At 37.3% G+C, this 20,261-nt stretch overlaps 1 protein-coding gene across 1 annotated transcript in view; it reads left to right on the plus strand.

Moving 5' to 3' along the window:
• The window catches only part of LOC145669118 (uncharacterized), a 104,964-nt gene that overhangs the window by 68,832 nt on the left and 15,871 nt on the right, over positions 1-20,261 (plus strand). Inside the window, exons 6-7 of the mRNA XM_081737459.1 lie at positions 2,476-2,607; positions 4,232-4,558. Coding sequence (XP_081593585.1) covers positions 2,476-2,607; positions 4,232-4,558 — 459 coding nt within the window. The remainder of the gene's footprint in view (positions 1-2,475; positions 2,608-4,231; positions 4,559-20,261) is intronic.

A 20,261-nucleotide genomic window follows, 5' to 3' on the forward strand; every position in this document is an offset into this window, starting at 1 on the left:
ATTGAAGGGAGTACTTTCATCGGCCAAATTAAAAAGCCATAAACGATTTATCCCTCTATAAGCGAGTTTTTTCATCTTCTCCGTGACGAAGTCGGAAGATCACGCGCCTAGTAACCATAAGGGTATGGTTCACGCCCCCCCCCTGGATAATTTTTTTAGTGTTTTTAGAGTCACTTTAATGTAAACAAATCACACATATGGGTGATTTAACATATTTTAGGGGAGTAATTTTGTGGTTCATTGGCGTTTCGTCGCGTGTCTGCCGCTGGTGGTATAATTTTCAAAACGGAAGTAGGGCGACTGTGGATCGTCGTTGTGGGGCCTTCAATATTTGGCGAGATGTCGCTAGTTGCCCATCGGTGGTCCACTGTAATGCTAGCATGGATAAGCTAGTTGCCGATGCTTACGGCATGGGAAATTTAAGAATACTTATTAATTTGATTTAAATGAGGCAATACAAGCTCTAACTGCTTAAAGTAAGATAACAGAGGTTCACAGCTATGTTGTTTTTAACTTAGTGACTGACTCATATTAAATGAGAAACTCAGTGCGACAGGTTTAGAGTGACCAGCTTAGACTTTTCAACAAGCAGTTCTAAGTGTTACTGTAGCTCAGCATTTTAATAAGTAGTTGTTTGAAACTCACAAGGAACGGACATGAAAGTGTCATCCGGACATCGGAATCAAACCTAATCCATTCCATAAACATAACAAGGATATGTTCATGCACAAAAAATTAGGTGCTATGGGCAACGGAGTAAGTCCTTGGGACCTATTAATCCTGTTAGTATAAAGAGAACCGTAGACTCGCAGTGAAATAGGTATTGCATTAACATTGTTCATTTGGAAAGACTGGTTTATAGTTCATTCTTTTCAGCATAAATCAAGCTTTCGAGAGGTGTTATGTATTGAGGCCTATAACGTATTTGAACAGAGAATGTCAGGAGAATTCTCTCCAAAAATTCAGCCCATCAAAATTGGCCCCCTCTGAAGTGGCTCCGGGCAAAAGCACACAATCCAATATATATCTCGAAAAATACTATAGGGGATAAGAAATGAGTGTACCGAGTTTTGTTTTGATAGATGGAATAAGTATGAGGGGAAAGGTTGTATAACAATACGCTGTGTACATACAAAATTGAACCTATGACCTGACCTATAGAGTTAACATAATATAAAAAATATAAACGCAGTACTATTTATCCTGATATCAAGAATTGTACCACATTCTACTCGTATGTAAAATGAAGCAAGCGTTTCAATATTTATAATGCATATTGTTCCGTGACATGTGGAGAGTTAAATTTGGAATAAGTCAAAAATGTCTTCCAAAATAGCTCTATTGTGAAGTTGTTCGTCCCCTGAAGCGACTCCGGACATTGCAGGAGTCAATGTGTGAATTAAAGGACATTTTAAGGGGGAGGAGGAATAAAAGTACACATCCGAGAAATTTAATATGCGGAAGTTCAAAACTTATGGGAAACATCTAATTCTTTAGAAGGATATTTCCCTATCATTCTCCCTGGTAAGTTGCACACTGATAGGAGTACACAATTAAAATGTACCTTGAAAAATACACGAGGTATATTTTAAAAGGAGGATATAGAGGTATATTTTAAGACAAGGGAGAAGATATGGCACCGTAAAAACGGAATAGAGAACAAAAGGGCACGGGTGGCTGTGTTGGTGGATGACGTGGGTTTATCCCATTACAGCTATAACACAATTGCTGTTTAAAACGCTTGCTTTATTCTACAGATAATGTGGTACAAATCTTGATATCAGGCGTTTATATTTTTCCTATTATATTATCTTTATAGGTCAGGTCATAGGTTCCCTTTCGTATGTATCCTACAGAGCGTAATGGTATACAACCTTTCCCCTCATACCTACTCGTCTATTAACAACAAACTTGGTATACTCATTTGTTATCCCTTATAGTATTTTTCGAGATACATTTGGATTGTGTGGTTTTACTCGGGGCCACTTCAGAGGGGCCAAAGATGATGGGAGGGATTTTTGGAGACAATTTTCCACACATTCTCCCAATTTTCAATGTTCAACTACTCTATGGGCGCGAATACATAGCGCCTCTGGAAAGCTTGTTTCATGCTGAAGAGAATGAACTATAAACCATGTCTTTCCAGTGAACAAGTTTTATGCAATAGCTATTTAACTGCGAGTCTACGATTTTCTTTATACCAAAAGGGTTAGTGGGACCCAGGGTCCACGGCACCTAATTTTTTGCGCATGAACATATCTTTGTTACGTTTATCGAATGTACTAGATTTGATTCGGATGTCGGGAAGACATGTTCATGTCCGTTCCTTGTCAGATATACCTAGATAGCATATCTGTATGTAGTATATTACATATATTTTGTTATTAAATTTATCCTAATTCAATTTTTAAAAAACTTAAAAACAATTGTATTCTATACTGCACACTAAATTTTATTGTATGTTTTACTTTTCAGTATATATTCCTATCGATCCAGCCTCTGGTCAAAGGTCAGCACAACTGACGTTTACTACCACTGGATCTAACTCTTATAATTGGCGTATAAAAACAACCCAAGTTGATTGTACGAAAAACACAAGTCCTATAGGTAAGCTGACTTAATCACTATTACTAGAATGCAACAGTTTTGGAAATGTTATTTTTATAGTTCATGACGAATTAATCATATAAAACTTAAATACGCTTTACCGAGAACAGTTCTTTTCTATCGGATGGAAGCAGTTAACTGATAGAAAGTTTAATCCATATACCAAAATGTAAAGAAATATAAACAAAATAATATATTGTTACCATCAGTGGCGTATTTAGGGGGTGGCTTCCGGGCTTAAGCCCCCCCCGAAATCTTACTTAGTATAGTAAAGTCGATGAAATATCTTGCAGAATTTTCACATTTCCAGGCAAAGCCCCCCCCCCCGAAAGTTAGCAAAGCCCCTCTCGAAACAAAATCGTAATTACGCCACTGGTTACCATTAAAAAACATAGATAAATAAATAAACAATATTTTCTAATCTTAAAAAACTTAAATACTTTGTTAATATCGTTTAGCAATTATATGAAAATATGAAATATCCTTTGCAAAAAAGTTAAACATACTTTTTAAGCTAGGGTGTAACTAGCACAACACAGAGTGTCTGAAAACTTACTGTGCCGTGAGCAATTTGAAATCAGATAACAGAACTTTTGATACATAATAGTACCGTTTTCTCGCAAGTGTTCTACAATGACTAGCCACGTTTGCTCAGACAAGTGAGTAAGAATAAGGTCCTTCTGTAATATAGAGAATTCACGGATACCGTGTTACAAGTGTTCACTCAGCAGTTTCCAGTTTTACAAGTGCCCCACTCTAATAACATACGAATTTTGATAACCAAACTATTTTAGACATTTGTTCTGTAGAAATATGAGGATATTTTGATAACTTTCACTGCTATGGCATGTTTCTAGAGAACTTATCAACGGAACACTGACGTCATTTATAAATTTAAAGAAATTCCTTTATGTGATCAGTAGGTTACAATATAGTGTGTCTTAATTTGTGTGTATGTCATTGGACAAAATTTCTTCAACGAGATTATATTACAATGTATCATCGTACTCACATTTTAGAATTACTCATAGTGTTCATCTCCAGAACCCATCTCCATAAGTGTTCTTCAATGGTGCTTGTAACATGAAAGAGCAGTTGCACATCAGTTCGTGCAACGACACTCCTGCAGCGATTGTATAATGTTCCGTGTAATCTAACTTTACGTATCCAGATTTCACTCTGTATCTGGGCAATATTGTTAACTCTGGTATGCACTGAAAGAAGAGGATACAGATACACAATAGACACACTCTGGAGAATTTGAAAACTGAAAATGTCCATCACATCTAACAGATAACATCCATATTTCTCATGAATGTATTGCACTATATACAGCGTCGTTTTTAGTCATGTTTCCAGGAATCTAAGGACATTTCCATATTTGCTATAGCATAAACTACAATATCGTAAGTATAACTTCACTTTCAACTATACGTATGAAGTTTGGACATCCTGCACTTCTACAGCACTCATAAATACCCAACTATTTATGTCAATTATTTGTATTTGAGCAAGAAAAAACTTTTGTAAGTTACAAAAATGTCAATTATTTGTATTTGAGCAAGAAAAAACTTTTGTAAGTTACAAAATAGGTAATTAATTAGATATTATTCAATCGTTTCAGCACCTCGAGGCTGCCTACAGTACTTCAGGGATGATCGAGGGTCTTTTCAAAGCTTCGGGTATAATGGAAGCAGTGGCAAGTACCCGGCTGGGCTCAACTACGCTGTATGTATTCGAAGAGGTACTAATATTTGTGGAGTAAGATATACATCAAGCAATTTTCAGATCGCAGCAGCTGATGCTGGTGTACAAACAGGAAACATTGGTTGTGATAATTCTACTGCACAGTCCCAGGATTTTCTATATATTCCAGAAGGACAGTATGAAAGTGGTGATGTAACAGAAAGCAAATTCTGTGGGGAGTTTCTGCAGAACAATGCGGTTACAAGTAAGTATACTACTTACTATAATGTTACAAGCTCGTCTAAAGCGAGTCTCTTAAGTATGAAAACATATTGATTGAAGACTGTTTTGATATTGAACATATCGAATACATATACACAGGGTGCGAATTACCAGGGGGAAGAGGAGGATTTTCCCCCTCATTCACATTTTGTTCCCCCCAAATAAGTCAGCTGAAGTATCCGCACCGGGATGCTCGCTTTCCCCCCAAACTATGGTTAGTATAACGTCAAATTTCACTGATTTTTGTCATTTCTTGTAAGCTTAACCTTCTATCTGTATCTCGAAATGAGCGATGTTTCAGTCATTTCAGTTTTAGTCATTTCTTGAAGATGAATTAAAGATTGAAGATTTGACATTGCGCATAATTGAAGATTTGTTTCAGCGTTTGCTAATACTAGTTCACTGTGTCATTGTCCGTGTCTGCAGAACCACTTCAACTGGAGCGGGCTTTTTAAAGTTGACCTTTCATTTTTCTATCTTTCTTTTAGCTGTACAGTTTGCAGTCCACGCCAATAATATTGTCTGGAAAACTTCAATATAATGTTTATACTTCATTTGATAACGTAGCACATAGTGAATCAACTCAACTGTAACCTAACAGTAAAGTAATTGTAAGTGTTGACTTCCTGAGCTCCGTCACGGAATCGATATTTGAAAAAAAAAAAAAAATCGTGGTGAACGCAGCATTAGCGAGGAGTAGAGCGCAAGCTCGAAATTTGAATTGAGAGTTTTTAAATACTTGGCCTTCGATTTGACTTTCATGTCAGAAATTGGGACCAGTAACAATCCATTTCTCGTATGATAGGTTATTATGTAGATTAAAAAAATGTAAGTCCGTTTTAACTGATAATTTTAGTGGTTCTTATAATACTGAAGTAGGTTAGTTTTTTGAAAGGCTATGTATAATAACGCAATATGGAAGATTTCAATATGAGAGAAAAATTAACATATGCTTGTGATCATTGCTATCACTCGGGCCGAATTATAAAGTAAATAAACCTTAAAGAGCTGCGGACACAAGAGTGAGTACAACATTTAGACACATTCAGATATGTTAGGTGTGGTGTGGGCATGTCAGACAATATATACGTACATAGTTATTGTCGGTAGATTTGTTGAATGAATAAATCTTATTTCATACAGATGTCATATTTATATGTGTATGTGTGGGCGGGGATAAAGCATTATTGTCTCATTTTGAATTATTGCACCTTCAGACTTTACGCCCTGCTTGCCTAATTTTATCCCCCCCAATATAGATTATCTAATTCGCACACTACATATACATATTCACGTATTCAATATGTTAACATATTGAATGCTAACATTTATGTCAACATATTGAATAACAGTTAAAATAGAGCATATAGTTTGAAACATGGTTATTTGATAAGTTATAGTTATCAGTACCAAACTTAAACCTACCTGTGCATACCGAAAGCCTTCAATGAGAAATTCTCATACCCTGGATTGTCAGTGGTTAAATAATCTTCTACCGTCCTAAGTGTACAGATATTTAGCAATGTAATTGTGTTCTTTCTAACAAATTCCAAATATTTTTGTTTGTTAAGAATACATGGACAATATTATGCACAATGAATACGATTTGGAATTTGTGGCAGCTCGGAATAGTAAGCAACTAGACATAAATAAGATTTAGCTCAAAATTGAATATCGTTTCGAGACTTCTTAGAGATTAATACGACGCTTGTTTAGGTCTATAATTGTTACAACTAACTTAGCTGTCATACTGTACCACTAGTTACCCGAATATCAAACGCGATATACCGGATTGACATGTATTACAACAACAAACATACTCTCGATATCCAATATTCAAATATTTAAAAAGAACTGATGTGACATAAACTGAATACTTGGCATTGTAGTAGCCAGTTCTCAGAGCAGTCTAATCCTGACATTAGAGTCTAAACCATTATTACAAATTTACGGTATTAAGCACAATGACTTATATAAGTCAACATTTCGGATCCATCTCAACGTTTTAAAACTGGAATAATTTCAAGTTCTTTTATAATTTCAGCATTGTTTACAGTGATTCTTCACTTCTTTCTAGAAACGCGGTGTAATAATTGATAAGACATAGAACTATCTCAAACATGTCCCTGGTCCTATGTTTGTGAGATGGGATTACATTTTGTTCAACACTCATCCCCTTGAGTTTCTCTTGTTGACCCACTCTCTCTAAAATCGCTTTCTGTAGAAACTTTAAGCGTAAATGCGAATGGAGTTGCTGTAGAGTATACGGTATCATCTCTTGTACGCACCGAGTTTCAGTAAGTGTGGAGTCTTACCTTCACTCTGCCCGTTGGCCTTAATGGACTGCCCAATTCGGGAATCCTTTTCCTTTACATTCACTTGTGAATTCTTGAATCACTTTGAATTTGAAACAATCTGATAGCTTATATTTTTTGACTTAGTGCCTGGCATGATAAGCCAAAATCATTTTTTTTCTACTCAGTTATACAGTTGTAAGTTACTTTTTACGTTTAAACTCACGGAAGATTTGCGTGTAAATATATATTTTTTGTTCAGAAGACAACTAATAAGATAATGTATTTAGTAAAGTCTAAATCTGGAGTTTTAAATAGGATATTTAAACAAAGTTATCAATATTATCCTGCAAATGTAGTAGACATAAAGTCTGACTTTTTAACCTTTTATATAGCATTTCTATCAAAAAATGCACTAGACAGAAGCAAAATTAATAGAGCTGATACATTGATAAGGTTATGATTACGCGAATGCTCCAAATTTCACTCTGATTGTGGTATTGATTTAATTTTGTTGTGAGCAGAAAGTTGAATTAGATTAAATAATGCATGTATTAGAAGTACATACATATATGCAGTATTTCTGTAAAATAATAGTGGAACAGAGTATAGTAGAGAAAAAAAACTATATGTCAAATTAAAAAGAAGTGCTCTAAGTACCTTACCTGTTTAGCAAACTTTGATGTATGCTCCCTTAGTTGCTCGACAGACATCAAGACGGTAACCAGTCTTTTCGATTCACTTTTCCACTATCAGGCTAATGTTTCATAATGGCATGTGGAATTTCAGTACCACATGTACGAAGGATCGTATTTATGTATTGTGCGCCCCTGTGCTTTAAGTAATTTGCAGTCACCACGACAAGGAAGGGAGCCGTGATTTTACAGACGTACCAGTTCAAGTTAAGTACATAATAAGAAATAATCATTAACATATGATGACAGTATGTTGTAGCGTTTTAGGTATTACAAGTTGTAACGTAATTTTATATGGCCCAAATTTCTCAATATTGATATTTCATTTATCCATGTCTATCGACAACGTATTCTTTCAATTCTTAATCAACCATTCAGTTACGTCATGTCACTTTTTATATTTCGTAATTTCACACGGAATTAAAACGTAGGCATTGTTTTTGACAATGTTTCTTTTTAATACCTGACATAATTACAGACTGTATTTTCAATGACATTAATTCCAAGGAACCACAGACTAAAATATGTGACCTACTAGTACTTTAAAAGTCAAAATTCCAATCCTTCGTCGAGTTCCGAGAGGAGCAAAGTTGTCGGTGGCAGATTCCTCATACGAACTGGTTCATAAGATAATGACTTGGATTCCTGGATAGACCTTTTGCTTTTTCCCTACGGAGTTCTGTGTGTCCCTTCACATTCCGAAAAAGTTACTAATCTTACAACATGGGTTAAGCAAAGAGTTAGAAATTGGTCGGAATATTGCCGAGTAGCTCTATTAGACCTTCACGCAAAAACATACAAACCTCGCCAATTACCAACAAGTAAATCTATCAACTTCAAGAGTATTGAGCACAAATTATTCGATGGAGATGTACGTGGGGCAGTGAGGCTATTAACTTCGGAAGACGTCATGACAATTACAGATTCATCAGTGTTGGAAGCTCTCAGAGAGAAGCATCCTGCTCATTCACATTCATTAGCTACACCGGAGCCCCCAGAGACAAATACTCCATTAACCAGAGTCTCGACTGATGAATTCATTAGGACACTAAAATCTTTCCCGTCCGGATCAGCTGAAGGAATGGATAATCTCAGGCCATCGATATTGAAAGACCTTATTCTTAGTCAGAAATGTGGATCAAAGGATCGTCTAGTCAACTCTATTTGTGATTTATTACACATTATAATATCTGGAAATGTACCAATCTTCTTAAGAGCTATCTTCTTCGGCGCATCATTGATAGCGCTCAGGAAGAAAAGTGGAGGGATATGCCCAGTAGCGGTTGAAAACGTTTGGAGACGTTTGGCAGCTAAGATCATTTGTTTCCGAATGCGCGAATCATTAATAGATATATTGTCCCCACACCAAGTAGGCGTATGCACACCTTCTGGAGCTGAAGCTGCCGTACATGCTGCTAGAATGTTTTACTCGTTTCCACACTCACAAGTGAAGGCATTTTTGAAAATCGATTTCCGAAATGCATTCAATGAAGTCAATCGAGATTCCATTCTGGCGGCAGTAAAAAATCACTTTCCAAATTTCTATCCCTATGTTTTACAGTACTATTCTGAACCTAGCAACCTTTTTGTAGAGGACAATATTATCTTTTCTCAACGAGGCGTTCAGCAGGGCGACACCCTAGGTCCAGCACTGTTTGCTCTGACCCTCCAAAGAGTTGTCAATAACATAAACACAGAGTTGAATGTTTGGTATCTCGACGACAGGACCACAACCGGAAATGCTGATGCAATACTACATAGTTTAGACAACATTCGCTCACAGGCAACATCCACAGGTTTACATCTCAACCACTCAAAATGCGAAGTGAGTTTTCTAGGCGCTAAGGAAGAGAAAATTCATTGTCTTTATAATAAATTTAATGAATCTGCACCTGGTATACAACTACTGCTATGAACTAATGCTGAACCCCTAGGCGCAGGTCTATCACCAGAAGCCCGGAGGAAAATATTGGTAGAGGAGATTTCGAAATTAAAGCTATTCTTGTCACGCTTATGAAACATCTCAGCTCATTCAGCGTTTTATTTATTGCGAGTCTCTTTGTCAATACCAAGATTACAGTATTTCCTCCGATGTTCTCCTTCCTGGCGTGGAGAGGACTTGCTTGATAAAGTTGACGGTACTATAAGAACAGGATTGGAATCTATCCTCAACTGCACTGTAAGCAGTGAATCATGGTGGCAAGCATCATTACCAGTCCGAAATGGAGGTCTCGGAATCTGTCGGGCCACAGATGTTGCTAAACCGTCATTTCTGGCTTCTTTCTATGGCTCAAGACAATTAACTGGAACTCTGCTACAGAGAGAAGTCAAATTGGACACCGCTTCAGGGGTACAAAACTGCATCGACAATTCGTTTAGTGGGGTCTGCTCCTTCGGCTAACGAGAAAAGAAATCTTCAATCAGCCTGGGACGAACCCATAGTAAAAAATCATATTTTCTCATTAGTACAATCAACTCATAAGATCGAAGACAAGGTCAGATTCCTCGCTGTTTCGTTCCCGGTAAACGGTGGATGGCTTCAAGCTATACTGTCATCTTCTGTTGGTCTACATCTCAGCAATGAAAGTTTTCGCATAGCTACAGCTATGCGGTTAGAAGCAGATATTTGCGAACCACACCGTTGTCGTGCTTGTAATGTTTCGTCGATAAGAGAGGCTTACATGGCTTATCATGCAAGAGCAGCGCAGGTAGACAATCACGACACTCAAGTGTGAACGATATCATTTTGAGAGGTCTCACATCTTCAGGTGTCCCATCAATACGAGAACCAAACTGATGCAGTCGTTTAGACGAAAAAAGAACAAACGGAATGACTTTAGTGCCCTGGAAAAAAGGGAAAGCTCTAGTTTGGGACTTCACCTGCACAGATATTTATGCTCCCTCCAATCTTCCACATTCATCATCACGTGCAAGTCTTGTAGCTGCTCATAAGGAGACCGACAAGAAGAATAAATATATTAATTTCGTTGATAAATATTGGTTTGTTCCAATAGCCATCGAATCAAGTGGTACTTGGGGTCAAGAAGGAGCTAATTTTATCAAGGAAATCGGCCATCGTATTTCACTTACATCGGGAGATAAACGATCTAAATCTTTCCTTATTCAACGGATCAGTATCGCAGTTCAACAGGGGAACGTGCCAGCCATTTTGGGTACGCTACCCACAGGTAAAGACCTAGAGGAGATCTTTCTCATATAAGGAAAAATAATGGCTTGGGTTCTGAGTACCAACGACGCAAAGATATTTAAACAATATGCACTTAAAAATTTAGCTCGTCACAAATGAAAAAATTAATTCATAAATTATTAAAATAAAGTATATGATATTTAACCGTAAAAAAATACAGACTATAGGGAGCTCAATAAAAAAAGCTGATATAAAACCTGATATGTAGAAAATTACGAACGGTGATCGAAAAGCTAGATTTTGAGGAAAATCGTTGATTATTTCGTCAAAACGTAGTCTGTCAATTATATCACACTCAATACACAGAAATGTTGCATTGACATTCTTGTCTTTAATTTGACCGCACATAATTTTTCACTACTCTTACAACAGAAAACGATCTTTCACCTGAAATGTTGGTTTCAACAGTGCACTTATATATTTTCAGCGGAACACAAATATTTGGATAAACTGCTTGTTATATGTTTTCAATTAACGTTTTGTTCAAATTTGGCACAGTCCAAGGTTTCTCTTCTGTGTCACTTTTATATTTCCTTGTTTCATCAGTTTACAAGAACTTAAGAGATAGATACTAGAATCCTATACTACCACACCAAATTTTACAATTTGGCAATTTCGAAAATATAAGGCTAAGCCTATACTTCACTGTCCCAAAATGTAGAAAAGGAGCGTTAATGTACACCTGTCTGGAACTCTATACTGATTGAGAACATAATAAAACATCATCAAAGAGATACCTTAGGTCAAAAGTATCCAAATTTTGAATTTTTGATAAATTTATAGTCATGAAAGGGAACGAGATAGAAACGAAACATCTAGAGATATATTCTCCTTTCCTACATCCTTCCTAGTGTGTGCCATACTATTCTTGAGTGGTCCTATGCATCCTTATACCAGGGACCATGGACACTGAGGCAGAAATCGAGGGTTACAAAAATTTGATGAACCACTATGCCAAATTTGATTTTGATTGGATTAGTTCGTTTTAGCTCGTACGATATACTGTCATTTATTTTTCATGGGAAAATCAAATGAAAGATAAAAGAATAGTATACACTGGCAGGAATATGAGGATATTTTAAAAGATTAGATGCATCATAATATCAAATAATACTTTCAAACATCTGGGATTCATGTTGAAAGACCAAAACTATATGCATGAAGAAATAAAATGTCGAGTAAAGGCAGGGAACTCGTGTTATTCAGTTCAAAATCTCTTGTCGCCGCAAATTCTGTCAAGGAACTTGAAGCTTAAAATATATAAAACGATAATCATGCCACTTGTTCTGTTTTGTTGCGAAACATTGTCGCTTACTTTGAGAGAAGAACATAGACTGAAAGTATTTGAGAACAAGATCCTGAGACGAATATTCGGACCCAAGAGAAACGGGAATGGGGAATGGCAGAAACTTCATAACAAGAAACTACATAATTTGTACGGTTTACCGAACATTGTTAGGGTAGTAGGAGGTTCAGGTTCGTAAGTCATGCAGCCAAGATGTAAGGAAGTAGGAACGTTGAAGTTTTAACTGGAAGTCCAATCGGAAAACGATTATTGGGAAGACGTAGGTGCAGATGGGAGGACAATATTAAGATGGGTCTCGTAGAAATAGAAATGCAAAGCAGAAACTGGATCCAGTTGGCTGACGATAGAAGTAAATGGAGAGCTTTTGTAAAGGTGGTATTGAATCTCCGGATTCCATAGTTCATAAAGTTAATTATTTTAGAAGATAACTACATATGCATTGTATGTACACATGCTCCCTAATAAGGACGCAGTTTCTGAATAACAGAACTCCCAAGAATGCATATACGTAGTATTTTGTATGTATGTATCAATATTCATAAAGAACTAGGTTGAATTTGAATACATAGGGAAGGGGGGATCTTATATAATGCATAAGTAAAAAATTATTATTATTTCTTTCATTTGCACAACGGCTGTAGATTCAGAGCTAACATTGTAGTTTTAATTTAGGTAAGTATTGCAGAAGAGTATTTTAACATCCTCTAACAGTCTTTAATAATAATAAAATACTGTGTGTCTCCTGTCATAAGCTTTATTTATGCATAGAAAGAATCAGCTATAGAGCTATAAAGCTTTATACACAGATATATCTTCACGAGATCTAATCGCCTACGAAGTTTTTTTGTCTTGAGGGGGGACTTTCCGCAGGGGAAGAATGAAAATGTCTCCACTTTTTTGGTTGCTTTTCAAGAATGCATGATTTCATACAGCGCACATTATGTTGTGGTATTTCGGGTTAAGATAACAGCAAAGGATAAATAACACTTTGCAATAGAATGGCTGTACAAACATCCTTCTTCTTCTCATTTATCCAGGTTCTGAGTTAAGGCCCGTCAACAACGGGTGCTTACAGATAATAATAATAATAATAATAATAATAATAATAATAATAATAATAATAATAATAATAATAATAATAATAATATGAACAGTTCTTCACATCGTAAGTACATTTAGCACATAAACCACAAGCATGAAGAAAATGAAATAAAATCTTTGAGTTTATGTCACACGATTACGCCGGCTAGGCTAAAGGAGACGATGATCATAAGGAATGAATGAAATGATGGAATCAAGAAAGTGGGAGGAAACGGGGGAAACCCCGATGAAAACCCACGCACAGTGTTTGTCCACCACAAAGTTCACTTGGTGGGAGTTGGGATCGAACCAAGGACCCATGCACCAGAGATGAACGCTGTTTCACTGACACATCGTGGCCCCCATGCAAACATGAAGACTTGCCAGACGAAGTCAACAAGGAAATGTCAGAAAGTTATAGTAATACCAAACAGCCTTTATTTCTAAAAGCAATCTGATACATCTGGAAGATATAAACTCTAAACATCTAACAAATCTTCCAAAATTGGTAATTTCTATCGACTGTTATGGACGGAAAGTTCGTTAGAGTAACATTTTTCCAATTACCTGCAGTTGCTAGTGACGGCCACCAGATTATTAAGTTAAAACCGGTTTAAACCGATACTTATGATTGCTTTCGTTTCTTCGATATTCAACCATTTTTTGTAATTTTCTTACAAATTCCTTCCTGCTCCCACTCCTGAGTCTTTTTTTCTTCATCGTTTCACAGACTGAGCGGTCTCAGGTTCGATTCCCGGTGGGGCCACTCAGTCGAGAAAATGTAACAGCTTTTTGAGGCCAACCATCTCGAGTGAGGTGTTTCTTGGCTTTCCTCATTCACACCAGGCAAATGCCGGGATGGTATCTAAAATGATGGTCTTAGGCCGCTTCCTTTCTTCCCTCCCTTTATTGGCTCGTGTGATCGCCGATGGACGTCATCCCTCATATATGCGACAGGCTAAATGGCCTTAAATGCCGACAGCCCAGAAATCTAATTCCTAATCCTAATCACGAATTTTCACTAGCTCTATACATCATACTGATCCAGCCAACGGCGTGTAGAGCTACGGGATTGAAAGAAGAAATTGTTTCACCTTTGCGACTATCCTGACGGGATGTTTTACCTTCATTTCATGATTTTTTGACATTCTCATAATTATCAATTACTTTCAGAGTAGTTAGGCCTTGTATCTAATCTGTAGCTTTCATACAAAAGACTATTGTATCTAACCTGGAATATTGTTAGTCGGTAAACATTCCTGAAGCTGGTAAACAGTACTATTTCCTGCTATTTTCACGAAGGTGTGAAAGAAGACAGACTGCAACCAACGCCAGCAATGGGCCTCTGAGCGTTCGAGTACCTCCACAGCATCAAATATATCCTGTCGTACTAGATCTACACGTTGCAAGGAACAAAGCGAAAACTGAAAAATGCCACTGCGAGAAAGATGCAGCACTTGCAAAATGAACAGAACTCCGGAAGATCACTCGTGTCACACACGCCATTGACCTTCATCATCCCACGCTTTACAATTTTCTGTTACAAAATTTCGACACTAAATATTCCAACAAAACGTTTGTCCCTATTCGGATTCGCAAGTATCTTCCTTGTGACCGACTTTCTTAAGGAATTAAATCTTGCAAGCGCATCGTTTTAAAGCAATCGAGTCGAAATTTTTGCAACCATGATCCGTAGTAAAAACCTTCATTCATCCGATATTCAGAAGCAACCATCTCTGTCAAAACGACTTCCGCTACTGTAACAATTCTAGGCGTAAATCAATCAAATAGTGATGATGAGATACACGATGAGCTTGCGCAAAAGTCTGGAGCTACTACATTGTACACCCAGCCACAAAAGTATCTCCCCCTTAATTGCTCTAATTCCATTACTTGGGGTCCAGGTAATTTGCAGTTGTGAGAACGCCTAGACAGATGCAACCCAACTTACACGTAACTTTTCTCGGCACTGACAGCAGTTGGTAGCACGGAGTCAAGTCTGTATGGAAGTAAAATTGTGAGTAGATGACGCACGAAACATTTCTCTATCCTGAGATCAATCTCTCTGGTTCAGAGCATGTTGTCCAATGTAAATCATATGTCAATTTCAATATTGTTGTGCATGTAGTGTATTTTTCATTATATACTTATATAATGATATAAAAACAGTGATTACATATGAATCAGAAAATGCTGGAAAATAGCTGAAAATATCAAATCTAGAACAATTACTGTAAATAACTTTGTAAGTAATTGCCTCCATTGAGAGACCTTCTCCAACTCTCCTCATTCCAACATGTTTTTCTTTCTGGAGGAGAGAAGATCTTGCATGTCACACTGAGTATGCACTGAAACTGAAATTGAAACAGAAACACTTGAAAACGTTTCAGCCTCGCAAGGATTCGAACCCTGGTCCACCGAATAGAACTTCAATGAGCTAACCACTCACCCACCGCGCAATTAAACTTCCACCCAAACTAATACAGTAAAACCTGCCTTAAGCGGACCCTTTATTAAACGGAAAACTGTCTTAAACGGAAATATTTCATGGTCCCATGAATTTTGGAGTGCAAAACGTGTAAAAGTCCCTTCATTAAGCGGAAACTGTGTTATGCGGACAACGAAAAGCAAAAGAAACCTTTAACGGAAAATTCTGAGTTCCAGACTGTAGCGTTTAGAACTTTGTAAGAGAGTAAATATATACATTACATTCTATAAGAGGGTAAATATATATATTACATGTCTGCGATAAATTCTTCGTTCTGTTGTTAAATCTTTCTGGGCATTGTTGACCTTCCTCAACCACTACTCATATTCACCCCCACAATTTGTCCTTAATCCCCTCACCTTTAACAAGAATCATATAGAAAGTCGGAAAGGAGAAGACAAGATGGAAGAAGAACACGAATACGGTACGGAATTCGAAAAAGAGTGTAGAATAAAGACGTATCAAGATGCTCTCAGAAGTTTAAAGGAACTGCAACAATTTGCCTTGCGAAAAAAAAAAATACTCTGATTTACTTAGTGTAGTTTCTCAGGCTAAAGTGTATGCGAAAAGACGAGCAGCCAAGCAGAAATGTATCAAGAAAACTCTGCTTGACTACTGGGAAAAATAAAGAAAGCATATGCATAGCATATTTTGTATTAATTTAAACCTTTTTGTGTATTAATTCGTAGAAAAAAGAAATACTGTAATTGAAAAAAGGTACGTACAACGTACATACAATATTTTCTCAGTATGTCCGTTATAAGCATGTATTTTTTAAAGGCAACATTTACCTCCATTAAGCGGAAACCTGACTTTAACGGAAATTTTTGCCAGTCCCGCTCGATTCCGCTTAAGACAGGTTTTACTGTACCTAGTTAAAGTCGTTTCATGATAAAATATAAACAAGATACTCAAATATAACAGAAACAAATATAAACAAAATACAAATAAAAATATAAACAAGAAAATATAAACAATTTGTTTGTCTTAATGACTTACTCCAGATCTCCTTTCTTAACTCAAAAAAAGTTATATAGACGTTCCTCAATGAGGAAAATATCACGGAACGTTCTTCAAGTTGAGGCTACGCCATCGGCAGGGCCATAACTTATTGGGTTGCAGGGGGCACCTGTCCCCCAAGAGAAGCTCTCCGCCGTTCGAGGGGCCCCATTTTCAGACAAAATTTTCTTACTTCGTATACGATAGGAACATGAAATTAGAAATGAAGCATCAAGTAGGGTCGCCACATTACATAAATAAAACGGCACACAAAAAGCAAGTAGAACAAAAATGAGTCGTGGACCCATTTCAGTAGAATATGCCTACTATTAAGGGCTCTAGAAATAATATTTATTTGTATGGCTTTGAGATTTATCAATATTGTCTCCTTAATAATTTTGTCATGTACGGAATAGGCCCAGGGAATAATTAATAGAAAAGCAGACCTTCCCGTGCGGGAGGGCCCACAGGCTCTGGGGCCCCATAAAGATTAAGAGAAAATTGGAAAGAGAAGGCCCAAGAATTAGAATAACTTTTCCTAGGGGGCCCAAATAAGCTTATAAATGCTTGCAACGTCCGTCATCGGTTGGAGGGATTGTCCCGATTTATTTACATTTCGTCTTTACCACAACTTTTAATTTCCAAAGAAGAAAAGACGATAAAATTATTTTCACATTCTTTAAATTGTATCCACATGTGTAGAAATAATAGACATTTCTATGTTTATGTTCCATAACTACTCGTTTATTTTCTTATGTTCATATGAGGAATTTGTGGCAAATTGAGGCTGCATGATCACGAAGCTGCTGATCATCAGGCGCAATTCACTAGGGATTCGAATTCCTCTGAAGAGCAAGGTCCGAATTTTAATTGTCGTCAGTATTTCTGTGTTCGTGATCCTGTAGTGTTTGGAATACGTCGAGAGGACATGAGGTGCCATTGGGGAACAATACTCCGGTTGGGGCGATATGTTTAAAAAAAATTGTTAAAGCAGGAAACTCTCATTGCAGCTACCTGGGTTTAAATCCCGTTGTAGCAGTTATTAATTTTCTGAATGGGAAGATAATGTTTATGTAATTGCTGTTGTAATTATATCATCCCTTTATTATTATTATTATTATTATTATTATTATTATTATTATTATTATTATTATTATTATTATTATTATTATTATTATTATTATTGAGACGTCTTTGAGCTCGACTCGAGAACTCAACTCCAAAAGTTTCCTCAAACCTGACTCGAATTTGACTTGAGTTTCAATTCGAGTCGAGTCAAAACGAAGAAAATCGAGCCAAACGCTGTGTGTAATTTCAAAAGCTTTCTTCAAGTATGCTACTACTACTTCTACTTTTATTATTATTATTATTATTATTATTATTATTATTATTATTATTATTATTATTATTATTATTATTATTATTATTATTATTACTATGGATCCGTATAGTAAAACTTATTTTAATGAAAAATGTGTTATGAAAATTTAAAAAATCCTTGGGCAAGGTTTGAACCCATGCCAAAAGTATTTTCATAACTAGAACGTTGCCCTAGAACACTCACGCCAAAAGAGATGTTTATTACTAGCATATAGCGTTAGCCCGCTTTAGTATTTATTATGCTGTCCCTAATATTACATAGGAAAATTAAATGGATACAATATAGGTGTAATCTAGGATTGACCACTGGGAAAAATTTCCAAGGTGTGGTTCTGAGCGAACCTACTCGTCTGTAAGATGATGATGGTTATGCAACAATAAGGAAAATGTTCACAAGCACAACTCATTGCCTCCCGGTCCTTCCCGACAGGTGGGACAGAGCCGCTTGCAAGAAACCACTGAAAGACTGTCTTTCTAGATCGACTGAAAAATATTTGTGGCGTTCCCGTTGTAAAAGTCAAAATATAAGCATTCATAATTCCACGGCATGGCACGATGAACATATAACAATGTGGTACGAACTAACCAGAGGACCGTATTATGTTTGGTTTTTGGGTAATACTGAAATGCGGGAAAGAATAGGGGATCTACGGGAAATAAAGGAACAGGTGTACGGCAGATCAAGCCCAAGATACGAAGGAAGAGATTCCAAATAATATCGGCACCTGAACATGACATGTAACGATGTTGTAGTGTGTCGGAGTGGCCACAATATTTGCAGGTGAGGGTTGTGGCACGTCTAATGCGCAGAAGTCTTTCTTGTGTGGCAGGCAGTTGATGAACTATGGTCGTCCATACTGTTTGTGTGTGCAAAGGGAGGACATTGGTTCGTAGATTTTGCCAAATTTGGCGCCATTGTTTATTGGGGAACTTATCCTGTACCCGGACTCACATCTACAAGTGACGATCTCCACAATTGCCGGTATAAGGTTTGGGGAGTATATGTAGTAGGGGTAGCAAACTTACCAGAATATGTCCCTGCTTGAACAAGATTGGTGACATATGTAGAACATAAGTTGCCAAATCTGCAGAAAGGCGGATTCCTTGGTTGAGAGTATTCGGACCAGAAACATTCGATCCACACCCGTGTATAGTCCATGTGGGGCTCAACGTCTTGATACACATCTAGCATGTATAATACTTGACTTTGAAGACGAATGTTTACGAGTAAAAGGCCCCCTTCGCTGCGAGGAAGCTAAATAGTGTTGTGGCGGAGGCAGAAGAAGTAGCCCCGCCAAAGAAACCACATAAATATAGATTCAATTTGGCGAGCGTAAACAGAAGGGAGGGAAAAGTGCGCGCGTAGTACCAAAGTTTGGCAGCAACATACTGTTTGAGATATTCAATCTTATGTATTATATGCAGACCGCGGAACCGTTGTAAGTATAGCATCTGCTTAATCTATTAACGATAGGACGACAGACAGCATCCATTTGTTTGCGTGCATCGCTATGAAAATTATGCCGAGTACTGTTAAAGCATCAACCATGGGAATGTGAGAGCGTGAATCAGTTAAGGAGGGTAGAGAGAATCCGTGAAATGGCAGGAGTTTGGTCTTGTGTTTATTGTATGTCAAGCCGGAGCACTGGGTGAACTCGTTAGTTATGCGGATGGCGGTTAGCATATCTTCGGGGTTAGTTCCAATTAAGTTTACGTCATCCGCAAATCCGAAGACATGTAATTCATAGTATTTCCGTATACCGGGAGAGGTAATCTGAGCCAGAGCGCGGAGATAGGTATCTAGAACTACCACAAAGAGGCTCGTCGAGAAGCTATCGCCTTGCCTTAATCCACGTTGCGGAGCAAATGGCTCGGAAAGATGGCCATTGATCTGAACTCGACATTAGGCCGATTGGTAGAGCTATCTTATGACTTGTTGAAATGCAGGAGGAAATCCCCAGGCGTCTAAAGTTTGAAGAAGAAACCCGTGATCAACGCAGTCATATGCGGAAGAAAAATCTATGCCAAGGAACCCCGCTTTAATGCGCCGAGTTTGCACGTACGCTATAAAATCTCGTAACGAACTTAACACATAATAGATGTTATATTTGGCGTGGGTGGCTGCCTGGTATGGACTAATATACTTTTGCAATATGGGTTTAAAACGTGCCGTCAGAATTTTGGTGAACAGTTTCAAATCGGTAGGCTGTAAAGTGATGGGTCTGTACTCCTGTAC

The sequence above is a fragment of the Thermobia domestica genome, chromosome 13, assembly GCF_964235325.1.
Source record: "Thermobia domestica chromosome 13, izTheDome1.hap1.1, whole genome shotgun sequence".
Classification (NCBI taxonomy): Eukaryota; Metazoa; Arthropoda; class Insecta; order Zygentoma; family Lepismatidae; genus Thermobia; species Thermobia domestica.